This window comes from Meleagris gallopavo, chromosome 8 (assembly GCF_905368555.1).
Source record: "Meleagris gallopavo chromosome 8, MGAL_WU_HG_1.1, whole genome shotgun sequence".
Taxonomy (NCBI): Eukaryota; Metazoa; Chordata; class Aves; order Galliformes; family Phasianidae; genus Meleagris; species Meleagris gallopavo.
In genome coordinates this window covers 8,378,681-8,405,756 of record NC_139411.1, presented here as the reverse complement: position 1 = coordinate 8,405,756, position 27,076 = coordinate 8,378,681, and the positions used below count along the sequence as shown (strand labels likewise).

The following is a 27,076-nucleotide window of genomic DNA, read 5'->3' as shown; positions in this document are numbered from 1 at the left end:
TGGGCCAGGGCTGGCCTGGGAGGAAAAAAGGGAACGTAGAGCCCAACCTTCCTATGCTTGCATTCTAAGGGGCCTGTGCTGCTCCCAAAGCAGAGGGAAAAACGAAGACACAGTGCTGTGTGAGCAGCTGTATTTCAGTCTGTGTGTGAGTGCAGATACCTTGTTTGCATATTTTCTAAGTGGCCAAATTTGTACGCACGAAGTCCTTGTTACTGAGCTGCAAGTACTGCAAGTGCAAAGTTGGAGCAAAGCCGACAAAGAAATCCTTTTAGTACCTCACTGCAGCGAGGAGCTGTGAGGGGGGAGTTCCCAGCCCTCCTCTCCTGCACATCCCAGCATTTAATGTTCTCAAACTGTTCATCGCTGTGCTGAAGCAAAGAGCAAGCCCCTAACACAGCATGCAGCCTTTTGTAACATTTAGGCTTTTGCCCACCTGTGTTGCCAGGTTTGATGAAAGCACAAGGAGTACATGTGTGATACAGAGAAAAGTTATACAGAGTCAAATGCGGGATTGTATCTGTGTTCCCTGTGCTGTTCAGACACAGCCATGTCTTCTTCTGTGTGTGATTTTTCCTTTGCATTTCAGGCTATAGTGATGCAGTGGCTCTAAGCCTTGATGGGGTTTTTAGTGTAGTTGGAAGAACAGCACATGATGCCTTGTGCCATATTCATCTTCCAGTGCTTGATGCTTCGTGGGATTTTCCAGCAGCTTTCATTTATTGGATTTCCTGCTTAGATTTTTGGCGAAAAGTGGGGAAGATAATGAAACATCCCCTTTTAATTCTAACTTAATTGCATACAATTAGCTAAATACATCACTTGGTACAACTACAGCTAATGCGTTGTTAAATATTATTTTTGCAATAGTGTGCCAAATTAGATATTAATAATATTTGGTATCATTAGCGCTAGATTACAAAAAATATTTGCATACTGCATATTAGGGTGTGATATGATGCGTTTCCGCGTTGGGTGACTATGTAGGTGACTAAGGATTATGAAATAGTTCTTAACACATATCCTGAATTTTAAAGCTTCCAGATTTGTTTGTTTTCAAAAAAGAGTCGAAGTTGATTTTCTGATACTGTTTTTGTGGCTCAGTGTTTTTGAATAAGTGTGTTGAGTCCAATTCCCAAGCAGAGTGCTTTCACAGTTACACTTTGCCTACCCCAGTTCCACACAGTTTGGTTTCTCAGTTTCTTTCTATTCCTACGTGCCAAGAATGATGAGAGGAAAATTGATCCTGCCTAAGGGATGAGGGCTGGATTCAATGACCTCTGCAGGGCCTTCCCATCTCCATTTTTCCTCTGTTCTGCATGGTCTGGAGCTGTCAAGCATCCAGCCAGCTCGCAGAGGAGTCCATGAGAACAGGTGTCTGCATTTTGCACTGCTTCTGCACTGAGGAAGGCTGCATGGCACAGCTCCAGCTGTCACCTGGACATTTTGGTTGTGCTGATGGGATGAATAGTGGGTCTTCTCTGGAGCTGAACATCCCCTCGGTGCTCCAGTGCCTAGGTGGTGCAGTGCTGGGTGGGTCCTGGGTGCCGTGGTGCGGGACTGTGCCCAGCACTCTTTGTCAAGGCCTCAGGGCCTGCTGGCACACAGTGTGCAAACACAGCATGCTGTGCAGTGCCAGAGTGGTCGGTGGTGCACACAAGAGTGACTTGAGGCACAGGGTTGTGAACTTCATCTCTCCTAACCCCAGGCACAGCTCGCTCCGGGCTTTTGGCGTGGCCCAAGAGTGATGACAGGAAGCTTTCACAAACTTGAAATGACATTTGGCTTTTTTCTGGGCTTCCCTTTTCAGGGCTCCAAGTGCTTCCCAGTGTTTGGGGCAGAGCCATGAGTGGAAACATGCTTTGGGGACCAACAGCTCTCTGCCGCTTGCAGTCTGTAATGTGGGAGCAACAACAAACAGGACACACTTAGGGTGGGTGACGGACAGAAATACAACTTCTGGAGACTGATTGGAGGTGTCAAAAGATGATGATTAATTGAGGAGAATAGAAGTGAGAGACTCTTTTAGTGGTGGTAAAGCTCTGGACAGAGAGCTGCAGGCTGGAGCTGCTGGGTGTGCTGTGCAGACTGGCTGCTGCCATGCAGCAGTCACACACAGTGTATGTGCAGTGCTCTGACAGTTGTGATTTGCTTTGAAAATAAATAGAAACACACTGCCAGAGCTACCTTAGCTCTCCTCGAGGATCACCTCTGGCAGCAGGGGAGCTCTATCTGTATTTCTCGTGTGGGCTTTGCAGATGTGCCACTGGGAACACCAAGTGTGCAGTGAGGCTGAGGAGGCTGCTTGGTGACGAGCAGAACTGCTTCAGCTTTTATGGCACCCTTCTGCTTTTTTGTTCAGAAGTAGAACTCAAAGACACTTAGTGGAGGGTTTCTCCACTCTCTTCTTCTCCCCTTCTGTGCCTGGAGACAGAAGTGTTTGACAACAGAGGGGAAAGTAAGGAAGAGTACAGAGTAACCAGAGAGGTGAAGTGCACATGAACTCTCTTCCGCAGCCTTTGACAGCTCATCTGGTGGGAATAATGAGTAATTTATGTAGCATTCCCCGCTTCAGATTATCGAGTGGCTAGACCAAAGCTGGGAAACACTCCAGGTCCAAATCAGATACAACAAAGAGGACATTTGTAGTCCTTTGTGTATTCCTGTATTGTGTTCATTTTTATTAATTTCCTGATAGTGGAAGCAATCGGGGCAGGGAACAGAAGGTCTCACGTCCTGCTCTGTCCTCGTGGTGGTCTCTCCGGTTGTCGGGGCCAGCACAGCTGTGGTGGGATGGCCCCGCTGCCTTCAGCCTGGGTCCCTTCTCAAGGCCAGCAGCAAGGCGCTGGGGAGAGACACAAGTGCATGAAGTGCTTCCTCCAGCCACCACCACCAGCTGCTCCATGTGCTGTGGGTGCACCCAGAGCAGGCTTTTGGAGTGGCCTCACAGTGTAATGTAACTGTGCAGCTAACTTGGAACGTGCTTCTGTGCATTTGCCTAAAGAGAAATACCTCCCTTCTGTAAAAACAAACCAATTGAGAACCAACGCAATGCAAATAAACACCTGAGAGGCATTTTCCTATGGCAGTGGCTCCATTGTAAGTGCTTGGTAGAGCTCTGCTTAGAGAGAAAAAAGGGAATTTCAGCTTGCAATATATTTTGCCTGTTCTGCTGCTAAAGCAGTTGCGTGCTACCCATAACACTTAGGGGCATATTGGTTTACAGACTGCAAACAGCCTTTTTGGGTGACTATTAAGCAGACTTAACTGTATCCTCATTGCATTTATTCACAGCAGCTAAGATTATTGAAAGCAATGCTACTTTTCCACTGGAAATCTTTGTAGCCACCTTGGTATTCCCAGCAGTTTCCAAACATGTGTGTCCTTGAAAGAAATAGACCAGCAGATCCTCTGAGCCAGGTTCTCTCCCACTGCAATCCCTTTACACCATTGCATTTGTCTTTTGCAGAGAGCATTGCTCCGGTTTTATACCAGCACAGCCAGAAACAGAATTAGGTCTCCCTCCTCCAGCCAACATTATTGAGAGTAAATCCTCTTCGGCAAAGGAAGCAGCCGGCTAGCTGCCAGCTCTTGGCAGGTCTGCAGAGCCCTGGCATCGATGTCAGTTTTAGAAGTTGAAGATTCACATGGGGTTTAATGGAGAGGTTTTAGAAATTTCTTAAAATGAATTAGCACATTTTAAATCTAATGCAGCCACTAGAATGGGCCCTCCATACTCCCATGTGCGTTTGGTATCTGCTAAGGAAGGAAACTGAAAACAACTTGCCCATTTTTTCCATTCTGATGCTAATTTATTATGTTAGTGTCTTGGTATCTCAGTTTATCTGTAATAATGGACAAGCCACTTACCTAGACACTCCATCAACAGGACAGTAAGGTTTATTGGATGTCCTGCAATAGTAACTGCAATTGTAGCAACCTCTATCAAGAGGGCTTGGTGTTCAAAGGAGCAATGGTTATTCTGCTTTTTAGAGTGTGGAAAATGAAGCTGAGACTGGAGGTGCCCCATCACAGCAAGCTCGTGGTGGCAGCTGAGCTCCCTGGAGCTCTATCAGGGCATGGAGCACAAAGTCAGGGCAGCTGCTCAGTCATTTCCATATGTGTCATGAAGCTTGCCAAGCCTATGGGAGCATCCCGCTGTCAGGAACCACCTTGTTCCCTGCAGAGCTACGCAGAGTATTGTGAATGGGACGGACTGTGGTCTGCTGGCAGGATCAGGACTGGTTGCTTCTGTTGTTGGAAATGGAGATATAATCCGTAGCTCTCCCCTGTAGTATTTCATTTCCATACAGTTGCTGACATACTCTTCTTCACCCTGTTTGTCTTGTATCAATATGAGTCGAAATTCTCCCTCCTTTTAAGCAAAAGGCTACTATTTCTTTCCATTCCACACAATGGAATACCTGCTGTTTGCTTAAATGCCACTAACAAAACCTCTGTGTTTGCAATGAGGTGGAGGCAAGATGATGTCAAGTGACTCATGTTAATATACAAGTGTATGAAAGCCAAACTAGCCCTTGGATAGCTGTGGATAATTCTTTCCATCCCATAAAAGACTGGTAGTTCATACTGTTTTTCATATTTTATTTGCTGGATTTTCATGCCAATTATGGTATTTACTTAAAATAACAAGTTATGTGAGTCAGTCCAATTCCCAAGAACCCCGCTGCCATTTTCATCAGGAGCTACAATTAGTGACACAATTATGTTGTTCATGTCCACAGGCATCCTGAGCGTTAGACTCGTATCCTGTGTGTAGTTTTCTCTTGTGTTACCTGGCAGTTGTCTGCTTGTATTGCCTCTCTTCAGTTCGCTACCAACCAGAAATTACACACTTGTAAAAGAGGCGTGCTGTTCTGCTGCAGTGACTCTATGGCTTTGCTCACAGCTTTCTTTTTTTGTGTGTTACTAGAAATCAAAGTTTCTCTACATACAGCATGAGCGCTGTTGCTGATTACAACTTTGAGGTAGATTCTGAATTGAATCTTCAGTGCAAGGGTGAAGGTTAAGTGTGCTGACAACTTGTGGTCTCGTGGTACATTTCTTTGGAGCTGGAGCTGAGAGGGGTAATGGATGGCTCCATTTGCAAATGCTGCACGCAGCACATCTCGGTAGCAAGCAGCCATGTTTGCTGCAGCTCCTCGCACAAGCGGGACAACCCACACTGATGTGTAACTGCTGTGCACACTTGCTGGGTAGCATGGTTTGACTTGCAGCCCAGAGATACTGTGGGTTGATTGGATAAGAAATACTTTGGGGTTTTAGTTACAAGATGTGTGTATCCTGGCATGGTATGCCTGCCTTTGTCAGTGCCATTTTCAGGAGCTGCACACTACCCCATACATATCCTGGCATGGTATGCCTGCCTTTCTCAATGCCATTTTCAGGAGCTGCACTACCCCATAAATATCCGCACCGGTGGGAAGGGCTCGCAGCAGAGCTCTGCGATGCTGTTTTTGTGGCACCATACTCATAGCACGGTGCTCAGAAGCTAGGTTTGAGCTGTATCTGTCAACAGCATGTACTTCCGTGGCAAACCAAACTGTAGATAATCTAAACAGGATGCTTGCAGAAGATTGCAGTCACTATATCGCTGTCAGAATCAAGGCAGACTGGCCTGAAGGTAAATCTGGAAGAAAGCTTTCCTCTAACCCCCATTTGAACATGTTCTTCATTTCCAAGTTGACCAACTGGAACCAACCTGCCTCAAATTTCATAGTCAAGATTTTGTACCGAGATTATGTACAAAGTGGGTCAGCTATTCAGAGCTGGTGTTTGTTTGAATACTGGATTTGTACTGATTTCTTGTTATCTGAACTGACCATTGCTTCCTAGAAACAAAGTTCTGCTTGCGGATTGCTCTGCGAGTGGCAGGTCTGTGGGTGTGCTCTCATGTTACTGTGGGGCACTTCTCCCATGCTATCAGCTCCTGAGTGCTGCTTGTTGGGGTGGGGAGCCACTTGGGAGAGGGGGAGTCACTGCCAGCATGGAAGTGGTGCTCTGTCAGCTGGACTGACATAGTTAGGACATCTAGCATGGTCTGGGAGAAAAACTGCCACCTTTTAAATACGTATTTGCAACCTTAAAAGCTTCCTGAAATTTTCTTGGGGCAGCAGAGTTCATCAGGACCATATGTGTATTGCACTGGTAAATGTGACAGTGATGGATGTAACATGTCCACAGATTCCCGTGTCTCTTGCTTGGCTGCAAGTCGCCATAGCTTGAATTGTTCTGCTTCGGGATGGGCAGTGCAGCAGCCCCCAAGCAGGGACCACAAGGAAGTCCCCTCCTGCAGCTGCCATCCTTTTGCCCATGCCCTTCTTCCCTGGGGCAGAGCCTGGCACCCTGGGCACATCCCCACAGCTCTGTACCAGAACATCTCCTCGCTGGCCAGGGAGTTCCTCGGCACAGATCCGCACAGCGGGCCATGAAGGAGCAGGTGGGTGCGTGCTAAAAGCAAAGGGCCATTTGGCATGTAGTCGTTAGCTGTCGCCGAGTGCATTAGTCCTCTTATGTCTTTCAGAAAGTCATCATTTTATAACAGAAAATTGCCTTTTTATTCCAAGCAGACTTAATTTCTATAATAAGAATAAAGTCTCTTAATTGGGGTCAGGAAGAAGCAGACTGAGGCGCTCAGCAGGGGGGCAGGGGCTGCAAGCACACAAGGGAGCAGGGAGGGGGTGCAGAGCAGCATGTGGGTACCCACAGCCCAAGGACTTCGTCCCAGCACCTGGTGCTGCCGAGGCGGTATGCCTGGGGAGAGGAAAACCGGTGTTTTTCTCTCTGCGCCTTAAAATCCTGGTGTGTCACCACCACGCCCTTCCTCAGCCTTTAGCTGTCAGAGTGCAAAACGCTGCTTTTTGCCAGCGGCCAATGGGTAGCATACAGGGCTGGCTCTCCCTGCAGAAGAAGTGTGGATCATTTGTTCTGTTTGTGCGGTGGTGAGACTGCCACAGCTGATGCTTTCACTGCATGTGACCACTAGTAACACTTCGCTCATTGGTCTCCTCTTCAATAAGCATTTTTAGCTTTCTTAATTAAACGACACCAGCACCTCTTTGGTAAGGCCTCCGTTACCCGGTACCCAGCCTGAGCGGAGCGAGCGAACCCAGCGCGGGGCAGAGCCCGGCACGGCGTGCGGCGCCGATTCGTTGTCAGCCATCACCACCTAGCGGCCGGGGGCTCCCCCTCCGTTCGCCTGCCAACTTAGCTGACCCGTTCAAGTTTTTTCCCCGAAAAGGGAATTTTCAGCCTAAGCTCACGTGTGTTGGGCTCACTCTGAACTCACACCGGCTTGTACGACAATGGGGCCGTCCCTCCTGGCACATGAACCCCACGGGTGCCTCTCAGGCACCTCAACTGCTCGCACAGATAAATGGGAAGGTGTCAGCTTTTGCCCAGGAGGTGGATGGGCTTTCTACACCACCCTGGTTCACATGCAAAACAATCCCAGAACATCCCAGGAAGATGTGTATCCATAATGCAGGTTTTCACCTACTTGCAACAAAAGGAACATTTTAGGTATAAATAATAAAATAGGTATAAAAAATAAAAAATAAAACCCATTCTTGTAAGTGCTTTCATGATGTGCCTTGTTGGGCTCCCTGCTCCCTCCTTCTTTAGCATGTGCCGCGTTAATCTGTTTTGACTGCACCAGTTGTATCTTCCTCTTCATTGTCCTCACCTATGGTTCTGGAAACATGAACTCCTGTCTGTCCTTCAGCCATTGCTCTGCCCACCTCGCTGGGACCTGGCTTTGCCTTCCGCCCGCTGCCCTCAGCTGCCCTCCGCAGAGAGGTGGCTCTGCTGAAACACAGGTGATGGCTTCCAACAAATTTTTCTTTAAGTAGGGCAAGGCTGTGATAAAGCCTGTTCTTAGTGGTTGTGTGGTCACCATGGCAATTAAATGAACTGACAAAGGAGTTACAGCTCCTTCATTATAACTGGGATGGCGATTCTAATTATTTGCCAGCATGTGAAGCCTGTAGGAGTGTGTCGGCACAGTGCTTTGTGGATGGACCTGGCTGCCCCTGCCCCTCTCGTGGGTCCTTTAGCTCCCAGCACGGCTGAAACATTTCCTTGGCCACAGGACGGGTGAAGACAGGGGTACCACCCCCAACACTGCCCTTTGAGGAAGATCCTCAGTGCCTTTAAAGCCTGTTTTCAGAACATGCTGCATGCAGCAGTTTTTCAGCATTCCCCTGCACCTCTCGTCCCAGACCATTTGCACTGCTGGTAGAAGCCTGAGCAGCCTTGGGAAGTGAGGAGCTATGGGGGCAGGCATAGATGTACTGAGGAGCTGCTTTGTGCAGAAGTGGGTTCAGGTCCTTTAAGCTGAGGGTTATTCGGGTTCCTTATGCCCCAGGCTGGTCCCTGCACAGGGCCCCTGGCCGGGGGTGGCCCCGCGTGGCTTGGCTCAGATGCCACTGGGCAGCCTGGCTGCGGGCAGGACCGAGGCTGGCGCGTGCTTCTGCCCAACAGGTGCCTGCACAGCACTTCTCACAAGGGAGAAGGGCAGACCCTGGGCTGCTTGTGTCTCCTTGGAGAGACACTCAGCTGGTAATTCAAGAGACCAGGCTACGAAATGCGGCTGGCTAGAGGGTGGCATTAGCAGCAAAATGGGAAAGGACATTTTGTTCATGTCACAACAGGATCTATTTTTAAGAGTTTGTTGCATGTTTCATGTCATAAAATCATTTCTGAGATTATTATTTCTTAAAAAAAAAAAAAAAAAAGAAAAAAAAGATGCCCATGCCTGCTGCAGAAAGCACTAAAATAGTCCACTCCAACCACTTCAGATAGGATGTATGGAAATAATCAGCATTAGCCTGATGTAAGAACAAATAGAAGCAACTATTTGGTGACGCAGAATAAAGAGAGAGAATAGTGGGACTTCACTCAAGGAGACTGTAAGAGCTGGTTGCATTGGAAGAGATTATTAGAGATAATGCAAGTGCTAATTTGTTTGACTTGGTAACTGCTCTAATTGGTGGCCATCCCACTGAGTACAAATATCTAGCTGAATATTTCCAGTAACTCTTGAAAACAAAACAAATGTCTTTAGATCTGCTGTGGCAGGAGAAGGTTGTTTTTACTACTGAGATGGGGGGAGAGGGGACAGATACCATCAAGTGCTTCAAAAATGCACTCTCTTTGGCTGGCAGGAGCATCTCAGAATCGTGCGTGAAGAGCTCTCATTAGAGGTCTGGTTTTCAATTAGTCTCTTTGTTTCCCTGGCTGATAACGTTATGTGTTAGAACATTTTGTTCTAAGCAAAGGTCACCTGTAAGGGCCCAGCCTGCACAACATACTGCTCTGAGGTGGCCTTAGTTATTGACAAGGTATTCTAAAAATGTTTGGGAACTAGACATCCAGCTCCTACTGAATTTCCCTTTGTGCAAGGAGCAGGCCCAAGTCCAAAGGGGACTATTCTTTGCTACCTTTTTTTCTCTGCTATTGGATAGGCTTTTTTAAAAACACTGTATTTTCACAAAGTTAAACAACACCGTAACTGAGAAATATAACTTTATTAGAATGTTTATATCCTAAAAACTTTTATCTGGAGTTACAGTGCAATCCAATTTCTCTCCAATTAACTAGCCCACATCTGTTCAGCAAGTAACTATAAATTAGGATTTGAAAAGTTTAAGAACATGCAACTTCTTTTACTCTCTTTTTTCTCTTCCCCCCAAAAAAGGACAACTTACAGTCAAGATTTTGGCGCAATAAATAATAAAATAAATATCTCATTAGTGAACTAGTAGTTGCACTTAACTTTGGTGACAAACAGAGTAGATAGGCGTGTAAAAATAACACTTTCAGTGTGAAGTGAATCAAGGAATGGAATAACATATTTACTTTCTAAGGAACACTTTCATTATCCTCAAAAAAGTGTTGTTTTCATGTCTGTATAAAGTGGAAGCAGAAGAAATCAAAGGTAGTTTCTGTGATGTGGTTTGCCTAAGAATGTTCTCATTACGCATGACCTGACCAAAACCCATGCAACACAACTGACAAATCCTTTCCACCACAATGGTTAGAATAAGGCCAAGTGTGGCCTTGTGACAGAGTTAAATATTAAAATGTCATTGCAAACAAAATACCTGAATTTGTTTCACACTGTGACTTTCTATCAAAACGATGTTGAGAATCTTTAAACATATATCTGATTGTTCCACAAACACCATTTAAAATAGAAGTGAGGAATAATACTCTTTCTTCACTCTGCTACTTTCTGGGAGCTCTGTGCACTGACAGATGTATGACATCTGTAGTTACCTGATCCGAGCTAACAGATTGGTCATCTGCTCTAAAAATATTGCAGCTCAGGTGCTTATTGCAGCAGTAATCATAGCGACACGCTGTCTTTTAAAACTCATTTCTGCTTACAGTCAGTTATAAAAATGAAAAACATTTTTCACAAATCTCTAGACACGTACTGTAAAAATCACCTTCCACAAAAACAATTTACATCTGTTATATGAGCTTTTAAAAATAAATTATGCAGACTTGTCCCACCTATTCTTTTTCTTGAGAAAACAAATCCCATTGGTAACATGGACAGGATGTTCCTATTTGTAAACATGGTATGAGGGTTCATGTTACCAAAAAACTGTACACATGGAAAAATCATCTTGATATATACTCTGATAAATAAGGATCCTTTTAATTGGCACAAACCACTGTAAACACAGGTATTCCCATCCTGCAGTCTTCCTCACTCTTGGGTTTGCAGTTGAAATTCCAGAATCTATTATCCTTGGAAGGATTCTTCATGGAGACAAAGATCTGAAGGGTTTATGATCACAGCTGCTCCAGCCCTCTCGTGCCCCACACCAGGCGCAGCCTCACGCAAGGTGCCATGCAATGCAGGGTACTGCTCTGGTCTGCCACTCGCTGTCCTCCAGCTGCTGCTGCTTGCTGCCAGCTGCTGCCCGGGCTCAGTGCGCTCCCTGTGAGTGAGGGCTGCACTGCCAGCTCTACAGAAGTGCCCAACAGGCAGGGTAGCAATCTGCTGCTGTTAACAGCCACCAAGCAACTCAGGTAAGCTTTTTGCATCTAAGTATGCCTGCGCAGGTAGCAGTTAATCATTGATCTTATACCTGTCTAAGCTGGAAGAGTGATTATTTGGGTGCCGATTAAACGGATTCTTCTGAACTTCAGCAACAGCATAGATGGAAAATAAATTACCAAGCCACATGCTGGCACTAAAATAATTAAACATACAGCCACAGTATTGCCCCGCAAGATAACTGCAGTCATTTAAAATAAGCTCTATAAATAAATAAATAGATAGAAAACCCTCAGTGTAAACTGAATAAAATGTCCCTTCTCTTTTAGTGCCTAAAGAAGGAATGGCGTTACTAAATAATATAAATATGCCATATTGTATATATTCCTTTATATTTTATTTGATATGTCCGGTGTGGCCAGACGGATAGGAAAAAGTGGGATGATTAACTTCATTCAGTATTTGTTCTGCCGAAGCCAAGCTCCTGTGTTACTGTGTATCTTTAGCTGCTCCTATAGCTGTTTGGTCTTTTTACCCATCTTGGACTTTGCGCTCAATTTCCGGGCAGAGCAGACTGGTTCACTCTTCTTTTGTGCTCTCCATATTTCTCTTGGGCAATCAACAGGTTCGTAGAAGCATCTGACTGGCTGCAAGCTGGTTTTCTCTTCCTTTGCTTTTTTCAGCAAGCCTCTTCCTTTTTGAAAGGAATGAGGCTTTGTGTCAGGGATGTTATATGAAGTGTGCTGACTTCCTCGGCTCCTGAAATTAATAATAACGATTAACAATAATTACTACTCAATCTTCCAATGTGAAAGGTGTCCAGAATGTCCCAAGCCCATATAATTTTGAAGGCAGAAAACAGCCTTGTTTTACGAGGCCAGACTGAAAGTTAAAAACAATTGCAATATAAACTACATTTCTCAATACTCAAAAGCATCTCTCACTACAAGAGCTCCCACACGTTACTAGTGGACCCCTCATGTATCTTCATGTAGACTAGCATTCAGGATATGATTCTGCTGATACTGGAGTACTGTCATCTTGCTCAGGTCTACATCCTCTTTAACTAAAGGGATGTTAACATTCAAAGCAACCCTCTGCAAAGAACAGATGTCCCTGCAGTCTTTGGAAGACCACGCTGGCTCCAATGACAGCAGAAAGCTGGTGCAAGAACTGTGGGGTCTGCTAGTGGGATCTGAGCATTGCCTGGGCCAAGCCCCAGGATACCTCTGTAGCTCAGGAAACTCAACTGCCTCTTTGCTGGCCACCCAGCTCCAAGCTCTTTAGATTTGCTTTAGGCTGCAATATGAAAGGGGAGAAGAGGAAAGGAGAATAAAAAAATTGGTGTGAAGATGGGTACAAAATTTTAAAGGCCAAAGTAAGCTGAATTCTTTATTCTCTCTGTGATGGTTCAGACCCAGTAGGAGATGATGAAACTGATGAGCTCGGGCCGTTAAATGTGTGGTGCTGTGCAAGTCAAGCCATGCCCTCTGCTCTGTGATTTTATCTTTAAACCACAGTTCAACTAAGAACATTACAGTCCCTTTTAACATCATCTCAAAATGTTTTACAACAGGTACATGTAGTGTAACAGCAGTACCATGGATGTAGGCACCAGCTGCTACGATCAACGAGAAGAGCAGATGTGCTGCCTCTTAAGATTCCCACAGGGCTATTTTCGTTAGTTTGCCATGTCTGGAAACCACCTATCAGGTATTAATTGTCCTGGGAGTTAAACAATATTGCACACTGACAAAGCCAGTTTTGGAAAAAGCTGCAGCTTGTGAGCACCACAGTGACAGCCTCTCCCTTAAGGATGCACAACCTCACTCTTTGTTCTCCCCCTGCCATTTTCCTGGTGTACCAGATTTACAGCAACAGATATCAGTAATGTATTGTCCAACCTAACTCTTTTGAAAGGAGAACTTTATGAGTAGTTAAACAGAAACCTCTCAACAGTTTCACACATGCCTTTGAACTCCTACTATTTGTCAGCAATTAATGGATTTTACTAAAATGCATTACATTTAGACCAAAGACTTCTCAAGTGGAAGTCTATCTTCCTTTCTATCTTCCTTGATTACAGTAGCATCTACAGGCCTGAAAAGAAAATACAAAGTCAGCCATACCTTACGAAAACAGCCCAGATTAGTTCTGCTGCTCCCAGAACAGATGCATGAGTAACTTGAGATGTTGTTAGCACCCATATTTTCTGAGGACACTTGCCTGTTTACATGTGATCTTTAAGTTGACAGTGTTACTGTCAGTTAGGAAATGACAACTGTCTCTCTCCTACCTACAGAATGTTAAAGATATTTTCAGCTGAAGCTTGGTCTGTGTTTACCAAACAGATTCCAGAACTGTAGTGTTGCAATAGGCTAGTAGAGTCCAATGGGAAAGTCATTTACTTTACATAAAATCATTCTTTTTTCCTTTAAAAATATTTCATTTTATTCTGATTTAGCAGTGATTTGTTATTTTTCTATTACATCACGTAATAATGGACCACCCTCAGGTACAGAATCTGATCAAACCCAACCTGATTCAGGCTTTTGATTCAATTTGAAATGCAAAAGCAACAATGTAAGCACACCATGTTACGTCTTTAGGTAAGAAAAGAATAAGAAGATATACGTACAGGCATCTGGGTTTCTTATTTAATGAAATGTCTGTAAACTGCAAGGAAAACAGAAACAGAAAATTTATTAATAGCAAATTATCAAGTAGCTAAGATGTGGGGGTAAAATACATGTAATGTAGTCTTCAAAATCCCATTTCTATTCCCACCTTCTTTTAGTTCTAGAAGAATATTCAAGAAAGAAACTTTAGAAAAAAACCTTTTTACAGATTAATATTGCTCCACCTTATTTAGTTTTTAAAACTTTGTGGTTGGAATTTCTCCCTGCTATTTTTATCACAATGATAATCACAGTAAACTGCTAAGCAAGTGTGGGCTGAACAGAGACGTTTCACATTAGATTACAGTATGGAACAATAAAAAGTAATTATTGTGTTGAAGATAATTAACAAGGGACAGTGCTTGAATAAGCTGTATTAAATTAATTTTCTCTCAGAGCCCTTAATTTTGCAGCGATAACATTTCCTTTACATGAACAGCTAGGATACTTCAGCTACCAAGCAAGAGAGCTCTTGGCTGCTGCACTCAAGGCTGGAGGGCAAGAACACAAATGTTTCTCACCCTTCCCAACCCAAATCTCAATATGAAGTAGGGACAGTATAGCTGCAGTGCTGGCACAACTTTGCAGGGCTTTGTTTCTTACAAGAGTTTGGTTGAGAGCTTGGTATCACTTTATCTAGCCTCTCTTTCACTGGGGGTCAGGAAAGGAAGCATTTAGTGCCAGCTTAGCCTAAAGCAGTCTGGGTAATGCCTGGCTCCTTTGTGTTGATCTCTCGTCAGTGTCACTACACTGAGCCTTTGAGTATCATTTAATGAAGTTACTGAGCCAAGCAAATGTTCCCTGTGTGCCTGGTATTGTCCACACTTTGCAGATGGACTTGTGCCCAGCCTGACTTTGCTGTCATCTGTCTTGGATAGGAGTCTGGAGCCATCCCATGGTGTGCTTTTCTGTAATTACCTCGTGAAGGTCAGGCTGGTCAATATTTGGATGGGTGACCTTAAAGGAATGCTGAAGTCACTCAGAAAGCAGGTCAGCTGCCTTAAAAATCACTGCCTTCCCCAGGGAACGCTGCTGAGCCAGGGATGCCGGTAAACATCAAGAATATGGGAGATTTAATACTGAGGACCACCTCTGCAGCCCCCTCAACATTCACACAGATACTCCCTGAGATGTCTTATGCAACGTTTCAGCACACCTACATTTATTTGGTTCTTGCCTATAGGTCTTTGTCTTCCAGGTGGCTAGGGGAACCTCTGCTTTTCACCACTACGTGCCTGTTTATATGCAGTGCATGATCAAATGTCTCTCATCTCACCTCCATGGGGCAGTGACTATTTAACACAGATAATGTGGGGTATTCACTGGATTTGAAATTCACTGTAGAAGCCACATAAATATGATGCATTGTAAGGAAAATACTGAGTTTTAGTAGTAATAATGAGAACTTTTCCAGAAATAGTTATTCTTAAAAGCAATGTTCAGACAGCAGTGGTTTCTTGTCTGTGAAGTCTGACAGGGAATCTGCTCACTCTTCTTACAAGTCTTCTGACAGGAAAGCAAGCTGAATCCACCTCCTTCCTGAAAATCTTCAGGGATCTCCAAAAAACTGTCAGTATGTGATGCAAGGGAAAGTGATTCCAGCAAAGCCAAATAGCCCAAGTTGGAAAAAAATAACAATCTGGTGAATATTTCATCACTGTCTTCTCTCTTTCCCATCTCTGGATGCTCTCATCCTCTCTGTTTCTTTCTTTGTTCAAAAGGAAATAAAGTCTGGCTTCAGTGGAGTCAAGATGGGATGAACTATGGGATGAACTTCTATATGTTGTTCCCTCAACCTTTTCCACACTGCTGCAGATCTGAGAAGAGTTCAGAAAGTGGTCCCTGGCCAGTAAGTCTACCCATGTGGCCACCCCAAGCCAGGGCAAAACCTACCCTGCTTTTCATTCCCAGTTCTTTGCTTCCAGTCTTACCCCATTAATCAAAGTCCCACAGCTGGTTCTGCAGGAAACCACAGCAAGGGCAAGGAATGCGGTATGTTTGATCACCAATGGCACTGTGGTTTACACGTGGCACAGTGCCTTGTCACCACTTTTACTTTTCCCACCCTTTACCAGGTTAGTTGTTCTGCCAGGTTAATTTTTCTGCTGTATGGCCACAAGGATCCACGAGCAGCCAGTTGCAGCATCAGTATCAGTAAGGAGGAAGGAAGCACCAGCCTTGTTTTGTGTGGGTTTGTGTAGCAGCAGCATTTACAGTTATCGCTGTTCTTTCCATCCCTCATGTACCAGTGGCATTCTGCGGTGCATTAAAAAGAGCGTGGCCAGCAGGTTGAGGGAGGTGATCCTCCCACTCTACTCTGCTCTGGTAAAGCCTCATCTGGAGTACTGTGTCCAGTTCTGGGCTCCCCAGTACAAAAAAGACAGGGATCTCTTGGAAAGAGTCCAGCAGAGGGCCACAAAGATGGTGAAGGGCCTGGAGCATCTCCCCTATGAAGAAAGGTTAGGTGAACTGGGTCTGTTTAGCCTTGAGAAAAGAAGACCGAAGGGGGAACCTGATCCAGGTCTATAAATATCTAAGGTATGGGGGGCAGAGTGGCAAGGCCAGACTCTTTAGCAGTTTGTGGAGACAGGACAAGGGGGGAACAGCCAGAAACTGCAGCATAGGAAGTTCCGCACAAATGTGCGTAAGAACTTCTTTACGGTGAGGGTGATGGAGCACTGGAACGGGCTGCACAGGGAGGTTGTGGAGTCTCCTTCTCTGGAGATATTCAAGACCCGCCTGGACACCTACTTGTGTGACTTGGTGTAGAGAACCTGCTTTGGCAGGGGAGCTGGACTCGATGATCTCTGGAGGTCCCTTCCAACCCCTACGATTCTGTGATTCTGTGATATCAGTAGCTGACTGCAGCTGTAAGGGCACAAAGCTGGAGTTCTCATCTGTCTGCTGCCTTTGTTCACTATCCTATGATCTGGTTACATTTAGGTTACAACTCGAGATTGTGTTCTACACCACCCATCAGATCATCAGAGCTCTAAGTAGCAAACAAAATTCACGCGAGTGAGACTTTTTGGGTTTCAATTATGAGGTACAGAATTATTTGAAACTCACCTTTTACTGCTTAACACATGCTCCACGCGTGGCATGACAAATACGTGATGTGGCATTTAAAACATAAATAAACATAAGTCTAAAGAAATGTTGTACAAATCCAAACCTGTCTGGAGTAGCAATTAGCTTACTCACAGTCAAAGCTGAGCACTTTCCCCTGAGTGGTGGGTGACAAGTAATGAAAGAACTCTTCTGGCTTACCACGTGGTCACTGCCACCCGTGTGGTTGCACGCAATCTGCTGATTTTGGTAATACTCTAGCTGCCTTTCTGCCAGATCCACACGCTGCAACAGGTTCTCGATGAAGTGCTGGAGTCTGGCTTTTCCCCTCACTTCTTTTTCTGCTGCTTCTTCAAGGAAGTGGTTGAAAGAAACAACTTCTCTGTAAGACAAAAATATTGCATAGAGGCAAGATGTAAATAATGGGAGGGGTGATGGTCTTGCTGCTGTCAAAGAATTACTGATACTTCCCAAGTTTCTTCATGGTGATTTCCCATGATGACTAATTACTGTCCTTCTCCTTTATTAAGGGATTTCAGTATTTTTTTCAGACACTGAGTGAAGATTTGGAACCCTCAATGCTGAATTCAAGTTTATAGCCAGTGGGTTTGGGTGTTTCTGTCCCGTTATTAGATCTCTTGAAAACAGTCTTGTTGGTCTGCAGGCCACCCGACAGAAATATTGTTATCATTAAGCATCACCAATAACCTCTCGTATCCTCTGGATACCTATCTGAAAAACAGATCCACCTTCTCCTTTCATATTTAGAAATGTGCCTATCTGATCTGAAACATGAAGAGAAGTGTATGAAATCTTCCTGGTTCATCATAATCTTACAATGGAAGTTTAATGTAGCTGCTGTGCTAGTTCCTAACCTAAAAGAGCTCTTGTGACCATTGAGCTCCATTTTGGCTCCAATCCTGCAAGTACTTCTGAGTCCCGTGTTGGGATTTGGAGCTAGTGGGAGCATAGGAGATTAAGAGAGAATCTAGAGATGATCAGGTAAGGAGTATGTGTGTGAGAAGACCAAGTTTTAGGTCAGGAGTTTAGAAATATTTCTTGTCTGGTAACACAACTGGAAGCAACAGGTAGCACTGCTGACTCAGAAAGATTTCAGCTGTGTGCAGAAACAGAGTTCATTTTGAAGTGCTCTGCATACTGGTAATACATAGGCTGCCATTTGGGCCTCTTCTTTCAGGAGTTCAGAGTGGGAGACATTTGGTTGCAGTGAGCTACATATTATAAAAAATGGCAAACGTGGACATGCAGGATTTCCCCAGTTAATAAAGTCTAGATAAACAGCTCCTGGTCTGCCAATGAAGCCATGTTCATTTTTGCTTTGTACAGAACTTAGGATGTGGGAGTTGGGAGAACCAATGCTTGTCAAATTAAAAAGAGCATAATTACTTCATGTTCATTTGAATTGCAGCACCTGAGATAAAAAGCATTTTAAGCTTAAACTAGGAAATGTTTTATAGCAGTAATAGCCTTTCAGAGTGTATGGGAACTGCTGAATCATGGCCTGAACCTCTGATTGACCACCTGAGGCGAGCAATGAGTCAGCCACGGGAGCACAGGTGAAGGCAATTCACCTTCCTGCTGCAGGAAGGGGTGGAGCCTGGCTCCACCTCTCCTAGACCCATTTAAGAGCTGACTACCCAGTGGGAAGGATCTCTTCTGGAGATCCACTCTGCTGGAGTTTCACAAGTGAGCCCAGGATATGAGTAAGCACCCTATCTTTCCTGCTTTGGTGTAATAACTGCATAGCCAAGCTCTCCGGTACATCTCATAACTATAACATCTGTACATCCATTGATTGTACACAGAGCTTTGTTTGTTTATAATAAATCTAAAGCGTCTCTGCATTTCATCAAAGATTAACTCAGCATTATTGTAAACAATTATTTTAACAGTGTGCTGTTCTTGCCTTGTGAAGTACAAGTGGTCAGCTATGCAAACCTGCCATTCCATTTAGAATTCAAGCTTCATCAATCTGCACCACAGCAGAGAGCATCCATGAGTTGTATATGTGGATGATCTAGTGGTAGGAGTGAGCTATAAACCAGCACATTTTTTTGGATGAGAACATCTATGAATGTTAGTTTATATTAACTTACCCACAAAATCTGGTCTAAGAAACTGAGAGGTGCCTGTTCATCAAACTCTGCCAATGCTTTCTAGTTCTAGGGCTGCGATTGTGCTTGTTCAGAGTGACCTGGTAATAAAAAGCCATCAAAGAATGCTTAGGAAAAAGCTCATCTAAACTCACAGTGGTCATCTTTAAGGCTTTATTATCATCTCATTTACAGCACTGCAATTCCACTCTGGATTTATGCAACTGATGGCACTCCAACAGACTCCTCTTTGCAGCTGAAGGGAAGCTCAAAAGAGAGAAATTTATTAGGGTGGAGACCTGTGCGTGGTCTGCAAGGCCGCCGGCCTTTTGACTAGGGCTGAGCAGGAACCTGCCAGCCTGGGACACCTCTGGGACGTCCCCACCAGGCCACGCAGCCAGCCTCTACCACAAACATTTGAGGACCTGGCACTTGCTTTTAAAAGGCTGATAGTTTCATGAATGCTAATATTTGTAATTGTGTCAGCAAAAGTAATTAAAAAGCACTCATTAGTCTCCTGCTCCATGGCATGAGTAGGTTACTCACAAATTTTCCTTTCCATAAATACGTAGTTAATAAGCTGTGCCATAAGGGAATAAGGGAAAGATTGAGATCACAATCAAGAGAACAGACATACAGACTTGATAAATTCCTGAGCACCTGCCTTACTTTCTAGACTATTCAAGGTAATCCTTGGCATCCTACAAGTCATTATTTATAGGAACTGTTATTAGCAGCAATAGTCTCATTTCCATCATTTTCCTCTGTTCAGCTTCCCCAATACAATCTACGAATCGTAATAAGAACTTTCATCTAAAGATTTTCCTTTGTGCTGAAATGGCACAACTACTCTGTAAGTTCTTTTTATAAAGACAGGAACCAGAAAATGCCCACCCACTAGAGCTCAGTCTCATGTCTTGTCCTTGTAAGCAGCACCTTTCTTATTTCAGCTACTTTCTTTGTTTTCATTCCAACCTCGCAGAAGCCCCTGGGAGTGACTGCTGGTAGGTCTACCAGCTCCAAGACCTCTTTCTCAGAGTTCACTTTGCGCCACTGCTGTGCCTTGGTTACTTGAAGGAAGAATTTTTATACTCCTCCCATCATGATCAATAGGGAAATACTCCAAAGAACTCAGTTTCTCTGCAGCCACTGTTTATCAGCTTAATTGCCTTTATTGTCTCTTGTAGTTTGTGCAGACCTTTTCTTAACTTCTGTTTTATTTCCAGTATCTATTTCTAATAGCTGTGATGACTTTGTGCTTTTACTATTTAATTTACTTTCAATTTACTTTTCCAGGCTTCTGCCAAATTTGGGGGGGAATGTTGCATAATGATATCCATCTTTTACTCTTTCATTAGAATCAAATAAAGGCTTAAGTTGAAGAGATCTTAAATATCGTCAAGTTCCAATGCCCTGCCATGGGCACAGTTGCTGACCATTAGACCAACTGCTAGACCAGATTGTCCAGGGCCCCTTCCAACCTGGCCTTGATGCCTTCAGGAATGGGGCACCCACAGCTTCTCTGGGCAATCTGTTCCACTGCCTCACCACCCTCTGAGTGAACATCTAACACCTAACCTAACCCTCCTCTTTTTTAGTTTAAAGTCACTTCTTGTCCTATCACTATCGGACTGTAGGATGGCAGTCTCCCTTTTGTTTATAAGTTCCTCTGAAGTACTAGAAGGCTGCAATTTCTGAGCTCAACAAATCCAACTCCCTCAACCTTTCTTGCTCAGAGGGATGCTCCAGTCCTCTGATCATTTTCAGACTTGAAGCACTGGCCTTTCTGTTTGGAAGTCTCTGCTACCCTAGGCTGACTGTTGTACATCTGCAGCACCACTGCTGTATTAAGGAAAGGTTATGCAGAGCTATTAGCTCTCCTGGAACCGTTCTGTCCTCAGTGACACCTCTTTCCCACTCTCCTCTGCTCCTTCACTTTCCTCCACTCTGTCAGCCTCCAACCTCTTTTCGTTCCACCGCATCCCAGCCCTTGTTTTAAGAGCTCTGTAAGGTCTAGATCCTGCCACAACATTTTCCAAGTGGAGTAGATGATGCTGCAGTTTGAATGTACGTAAATTTCTGTAGCAGGCAGCAGAGTGATTGAGTCTGTTTGCCTATAGTTTGCAAGGCTTACATTAGCATACATTGTATAGCATAATATTTGTTGAAGGGCTATGACCAGGCAGCAGGGAGAAGGGGCAGTTTCCTCCTTTGTCTCAGGAGCTGCAACCTCCCTCAGACAAAATCTTTTAGGAGGAATGAGTGCTCCTTCCTAGGGTGAGTAAAGCAAGAGAGAACAACAAACTATTGAGTTTGGGGTTTGTGTTACCAGGGCAGTTGTTGGCACGTGGACTCTGCTGCTACCCTTAGTGTTTGCAGATAAACATGTGATACCCAAAGTAGATGCAGAGCCTGGGGCACCTCCAGCTCCTTAACAACTGACAGTAAGGGATAATGGTTTCACACATTGCAACCAAACCCTCCTACAGATAGATAACACTGGTCCTGGGACTATTTACAGCAACTCTGACACCTGCAACTGCTCTGTGGGCGGACAAGCACTAGGCTCTATGCCAACTCCATGCCCAAGAATCAAATCCCTTTACAGAATTCGGATACTTTGAATATCTCTGCCTAAAGTGGACAGAGAAACAAATCCTTTTGTTATTGTACCTGAGGACAACAGAGTTCCTACCAAAGCAAGTTTTCATTGTGAAAATATTTAAAGCATATACATTCATGAAGTATCAATGCTGCTGACCTGATCCATCATCCCATTGGCATTACTGCCTGAAGGCTGGCATCTGTTACTCATTAGGCTGTGGTTTCACATTCCTGCACCAATATCAGCACATCTGATTTAAGAGGTTCACACCTCCTCCTCTCAGAGAGTTACTGTCCTATCAGTTGCACCCATTCACTGGGTTGTGGTCTAGATCTGAGCCCTGAACTTATTGGGGTGACGCTGTGAAGATTAAAATGCTTTAATTCACAGACCCATTTTGTGGGACACTTGAGCCAGAACAAGCAAGGGAGGGGGAAGTAATCTCCTGAGTGGGAAGATGAAAGGAGGTGGGGAAGAGGGAGCAGGATGCCTTGAAACCAAGGGTTGAAGAACGACATCTAGCTGTGGTCATATTCTTAAAGCAAAAAGCTGAACTTTTATTGTACAACTGAAGCTTGTACGTAAAGGAAAGCTGATATTTTAGAGAAAGCATCAGGTGCAGTGGTCTTTAAGAGCTAACTCTAAAACTCACTGTCAAAATGTTATTTACACAAAGTTTCATTAATCACAAATTTTAGGGGAAGGCAATAGCAAAAGTAATCACCACAACAGCTACCCTGAAATAGCCCTTTTATTGCAGGCTGGACCAGAGCAGAGGCATGACCAGATAGTCTTAAAACAAATGTATTAGACCAGTTAAAGAAAGTACCGTCAGAGATGTCAACTTACTGTATGTATGCCCTTGTTAAGAGACAAAGTGAAATTAAGTCACCACTGAATGTTTCACTGTTTTTACACCACTTCCAGAAACAAGCCTCCAGCTGTCCTCTACAGGAGGAGTTTGTAGCTGCTTTTAGTTTGAATGGTGGTTTTGTTGTTTGTTTTTTTTTGTTTTGTTTTGTTTTTTTTGGTGTCTTATTCAACACAACCTTATCCCTTTTGGAAAACTTCTGTGTTTCAGCATTAAGATCCCAGTAGTCATGCTGATTTGCACACTCATTTGTCAGACACTGAGTTTCCCCTCTCGGGGCACCTTTTTAAGTTAAATCATTTGTTTGCATGTTTCTAAAGGCTTGATCCTGTAGCCATTTCATCAGAACTGCCCAGGGTTCAACTGAGGCAGGTTGGTGAACTGGAACTTTGGTAGCTGTGCCTGCTTCTCTAAAAGATCTAGTTTTCATTTTCACTCCCTCCCAGATAAGAACAATTAAAAAAGGGAGGAAAAAAAGCAGCTTTGGCCTTTCAACGTTCTAAGTTTGATGAGACTACAGCATCTGCTGCAAGACTTTTCTGTGTTTAGATAATACTGCTTTAACAATGTATTAGTTACTTAGTGTGGTACCCACACCTGTCCTACCCCTTACCAGTTGTCAACTTTTTCCTCTAGAAAAGCCTCCACAAAAGTTGTTTTGTGATCTTATCTAAGATTTGAGTTAAAATTTCTTTCCCTTTGTGGATAAATGTATTTTCCTTTACCCCCAGACTGATTTAGAGTAGCCAAAGTTCAGTCTCTGAGATCTAAAAGTGGATAATAATAACTGACTTATGGTTTTTGCATCTAGCCTATTCCATGATATCCGGTAACTGGGACAATCTTTGAAATCAAATACTGGTTTTCTTCCTTACGAAAAGCATGATACAGAGATGTTTCTGGGAGAAAGTTATTTTCTTTTCCTTCTACAAAGAGGAAAGAGGAATAAATTCTCAGTTACAGCGGTTCAACATCAGTACTACTTCTGAGAAAAGTTATCCATATTTACTAGGCTGCTTATAGGGAAAAAAAAAAAAAAAGTCTAAAGAAACTGCTGAAAGCATTTATTTTTGAAGGTCAGCAAGTATCAGAGCAGTCCCTAAGGGGTGCCTTTGACTTTTCACAGTCTGCAACAAGAACTCCTGCTTCTGCAGTTTCCATTAAGCTGTCCTGTTTGGCTTTCTAATCATCTGGACTTCTTCCAGGAATCAAAGTTCAGATCCTCCTTTTTGAAGGAGAAGGTCTTTTTGGCACACTGAGTAATTAAATTTTTGAAAACAGAAAGGAATGAATATATAGACAGGTCTCAGAAATTACTTTGTCATTCCCCTCATATCATGCTCATTGTACCTGCATTTCCCCACTTGCTCTTTTTCCAGGGTTCTTGTCTTCTGCAGCACCACTGAATGCTTCTTGCTTTGTCTCAAGAAGCATGTTTTTCTTGGAAAGCACAAGTCATGCATTTTTCAGCATACCTTGTGTTTAGTTTGGGTGTATATATATATATAATATATAACTTAATATATAAGTTAATATATAACTTAACTTTGGGTATGTGAAGTTCAGCATTCCAGCCTAAAATATGGCTGCTTACCTGAGGTCCCTCTCTAGTCTGCAGAAGGACCTCCATGGAGCAATTTCACACTGGGATACTTCTCTAGAACAAGTAGGGTGAATCATGCTGTGAGCCTATAAGGGGAACTTGGCTAGATGGGAATATCAGAACTACTTAAGACAGTCATCTTCACAGTCATCTTCTGCATACTTTGAAATCCCTCTCTCAATACCACTATTATCTTTATCTTCATCTTGAGTTCTTGAGATGTACTGTCTGTGAAGACCACCTGTTCTTTCAGATCATGAAAATCAGTGGTACTGCTGAATATCCCCTCAAGGAAGATGGGTTTGAATCCCACCACCTTTGCTGTCCACTCTCCTAGGTGATCTGTGGCATGGACTCTCTGTTATGACTCCTATAGATACAGGAGCCATCAGCACCTTTCCTTTCTAATCCTTAGATTAAGCTGCAGGAAGGAGCGATGAAAGCCATCCAAACTTCCTACACTGAACTCCTACACCACCTTCCTTATTTCTCCCAAGATCAGCGTCATGGCAACTAGCATCTCTCTTTGTAAGCTGGTAAACTGGTCTAGAGGCATTCCATTACCAAGAGTCTTAATTTGCATTCCTCTAAAATAAGCTGTGTTGCTCCAAAAAGCCTCAAAGGCTTCATCAAGCGCTGCATAAACTAAGTAGATCATGTATAAATAATGTATCGGCTATCACTACACTTTTAATGGCTGCACCCCAAACACATTTTTTAGATGAACCAGGTTAGTCAGAATGACTGGCAGCTGGTTCCTGGTCCTGCCACCGACTCCAGTTTTGTAATTTGCTGTTCAGTTCAGCACTGCCTCCAGCATGGCTTTGCTGCTGCACAGGCCAGCTCCCTGCATGGCACCCCTGTGTGGTGAAACAACTTCAGGGAAACGATGCTACTTGGTTTTGCTACATGTTTCGTACAGCGCTTATCCAAGCATCTCTCCCATAAAACAGAATGGATTAGAGGCGTCAGCATAAATCAGACTGCGTGCTGATGACAGCTCGCATGCTTCAACCCCACTACAGCAGGGTCACATCGCAGGCACTAGCCAATGCCAAAGTCAGTGGCCATGCCTCCCAGGTGCGGAAGCCACCCGCTTCAGCCGTGCCTACCTGCCCTACAGGCACCGGGACCGTGGCTCTAGAAACACCACCTTTGGCTGCTGCTGACCGCCAGGCCCTTCTACAGCCAGCGAGAGACCGAACCTTCCCTCGCTGCTCCCCAGGGCGTCCGGGCCCGCTCGCAGGGCTCCCCACTTACTCCTCCTTGCGGTGCAGCTCCTCCTCGGACTCGGTGAGCCGCTGCTTCAAGGCCGCGATCATCTCCACCGCCACGTCCACCTGCCGGCTCAGGGCGCGCTCCCGCCGCTGCACCTCCTGCTTCTTCTGGGAGAGCTGCACGAAGGCCGCCCGCACCTCCAGCAGCTCCGCCGTTTTCTGGGCCAGCTCTTTGGTAAGCTTGTCGATCCGCTTCTCGATCGTTTTGTCCACGGCCTCCACCATCCTGTTGAACTTCTCCCTGACGTGCGCCTCGAACGAGGCCTTGGAGTCGGCGGCGGGCAGGACGGGCGAGGGGAGCCGCGAGCCGGCGGGCGCATAGCCGGCCAGGCAGCAGACCGGCCCCCGCTCGGCCTCCAGCGCCCGCCGGCCCTCGGAGCCGCCGCTCGAGGCGTCGCAGAAGCCGGTACGGGGCGCGTACCGCGCGGCGCCGCCGGGGCCGCAGGGCTCCGGAGGCGAGGCCGGGCCCGCGCCCTTCCGCGGGGACGGCGGGCCGCCTTCGGGCGGGGCGCTCCGCTCCTCGTAGCCGTGGCCGTACTCCAGGTGCGCCCTCAGCGCCGATAGGCTCCGAAACCGGCCGCGCTCGCCGCAGCGCGGGCAGCGGAACGGGAGGCGGAGGCTGGCATCGCCGAGCGCGTCCTGCCAGGGGAAGCCGCTCTGCTCCGCCGCGTCTTGTTGCATCCCTGGCCGGCCCGCGGCGGCAGGAAGCGGCCCCGGGCGCGGGGCGAACTCGCCAAACTTTCCGGCTCGCGGCCGCGCCGCCTCCCGTCGGCCCCGAGGAACGCGGCCGCGGGGCCCCGGCGCCGCCGGCCCGGCCCTGCGGAGCGGCTGCGGGGCCCGGCCCCGTCCCGGCCGCGAGGTGGCCGCCGCGGCCGCGCTCAGCCGGCTCGGAGCCGGGGCCGCCGCCGGGAGCCGTTTGCGGCAGAGCCGTAAATCAGCCGAGCGCCGCCGCACGCACTCGCGGCCGCCCGCCGCCACGGGGCGGGGAGGGGCGGAGAGGGGCGGGCGGAGACTGCGGGGCTCGGGCGCGCGGTGCTGGGCAGCGCCGGGCTACGGGGGTCTGCGGGCCGTGAGCCGTGATCGGGACTGCGCGGAACGGGACGGAGCCGCCGTGCGGTACGGGCTGCCCGGCCTGGGCTTGCGCTCGATGCGACTGCGTCTGGCCTTGTGGTCGTTTCCGACATAGGTTTAGTAGCCAGAAAGACCGTTCCTGTAAAGGTGCCTTCACTCACTCTCAGGCTCGAGGCAGCGGACACTGGTGGTTTTCTCATTCCAAGAAGGAAGGATTGCCTGGGCGTGCTGCCCCGCAGTCGGTGGATATGCTTCTCCGCTGATGTTTTATGCCACAGATGCATGCCTGTTGTAATAAATCATTGAAAACACGAACAAAGCTGGTGGTAAAGTCACAGCCTTTTTGGATTAGTGTTGAAATACTCTTCTGAAACCTGCTGCCTAGGGCGATATGATGCAGATATATTTTTTTTTATTACTGTGGGGGAGAGCAGCGTGGTGAAGTTTAATTCTGTGCTAATATATTTCTTCCTTGAGTGCAGTGTGCAGGCAGTCCTAAACACGGAGAAATCCACTGCATTGATAGGTGCCTTTGATGTGATAAGACACTCCCAGTAAATGATTCACCAGATGGCACATCAAAGGAAGCTCCTCATATAGCGTTGCAGTGCTTCAGATGATCTCTGAAGTGTGTGGGCTACCGGTGCGGCTGCAACTTCTTGCTCAGCTGTGCCCTGTATCACCTTGACTGGCTGTGGCTGCTCAGTTTGTCTTTATGCGGTACAGAAGCACGAGGAGGGACGCCCAGAGGGGATAGCT

At 45.7% G+C, this 27,076-nt stretch overlaps 2 protein-coding genes across 15 annotated transcripts in view; one reads left to right on the top strand and one right to left on the bottom strand.

Annotated features, from left to right (window-relative positions):
• Positions 1–27,076, top strand: part of RTKN2 (rhotekin 2) — a 189,808-nt gene that overhangs the window by 113,260 nt on the left and 49,472 nt on the right. The window lies entirely within an intron of this gene.
• ZNF365 (zinc finger protein 365) lies at positions 9,527–26,230 on the bottom strand. The gene is made up of 4 exons (XM_010714250.4): positions 25,230–26,230; positions 16,978–17,158; positions 13,668–13,705; positions 9,527–11,788 (listed from the first exon to the last, which is right to left on the bottom strand). Exons 1-4 carry the CDS (start codon positions 25,925–25,927, stop codon positions 11,542–11,544), a joined length of 1,164 nt encoding a protein of 387 aa, XP_010712552.2. The 5' UTR covers positions 25,928–26,230; the 3' UTR covers positions 9,527–11,541.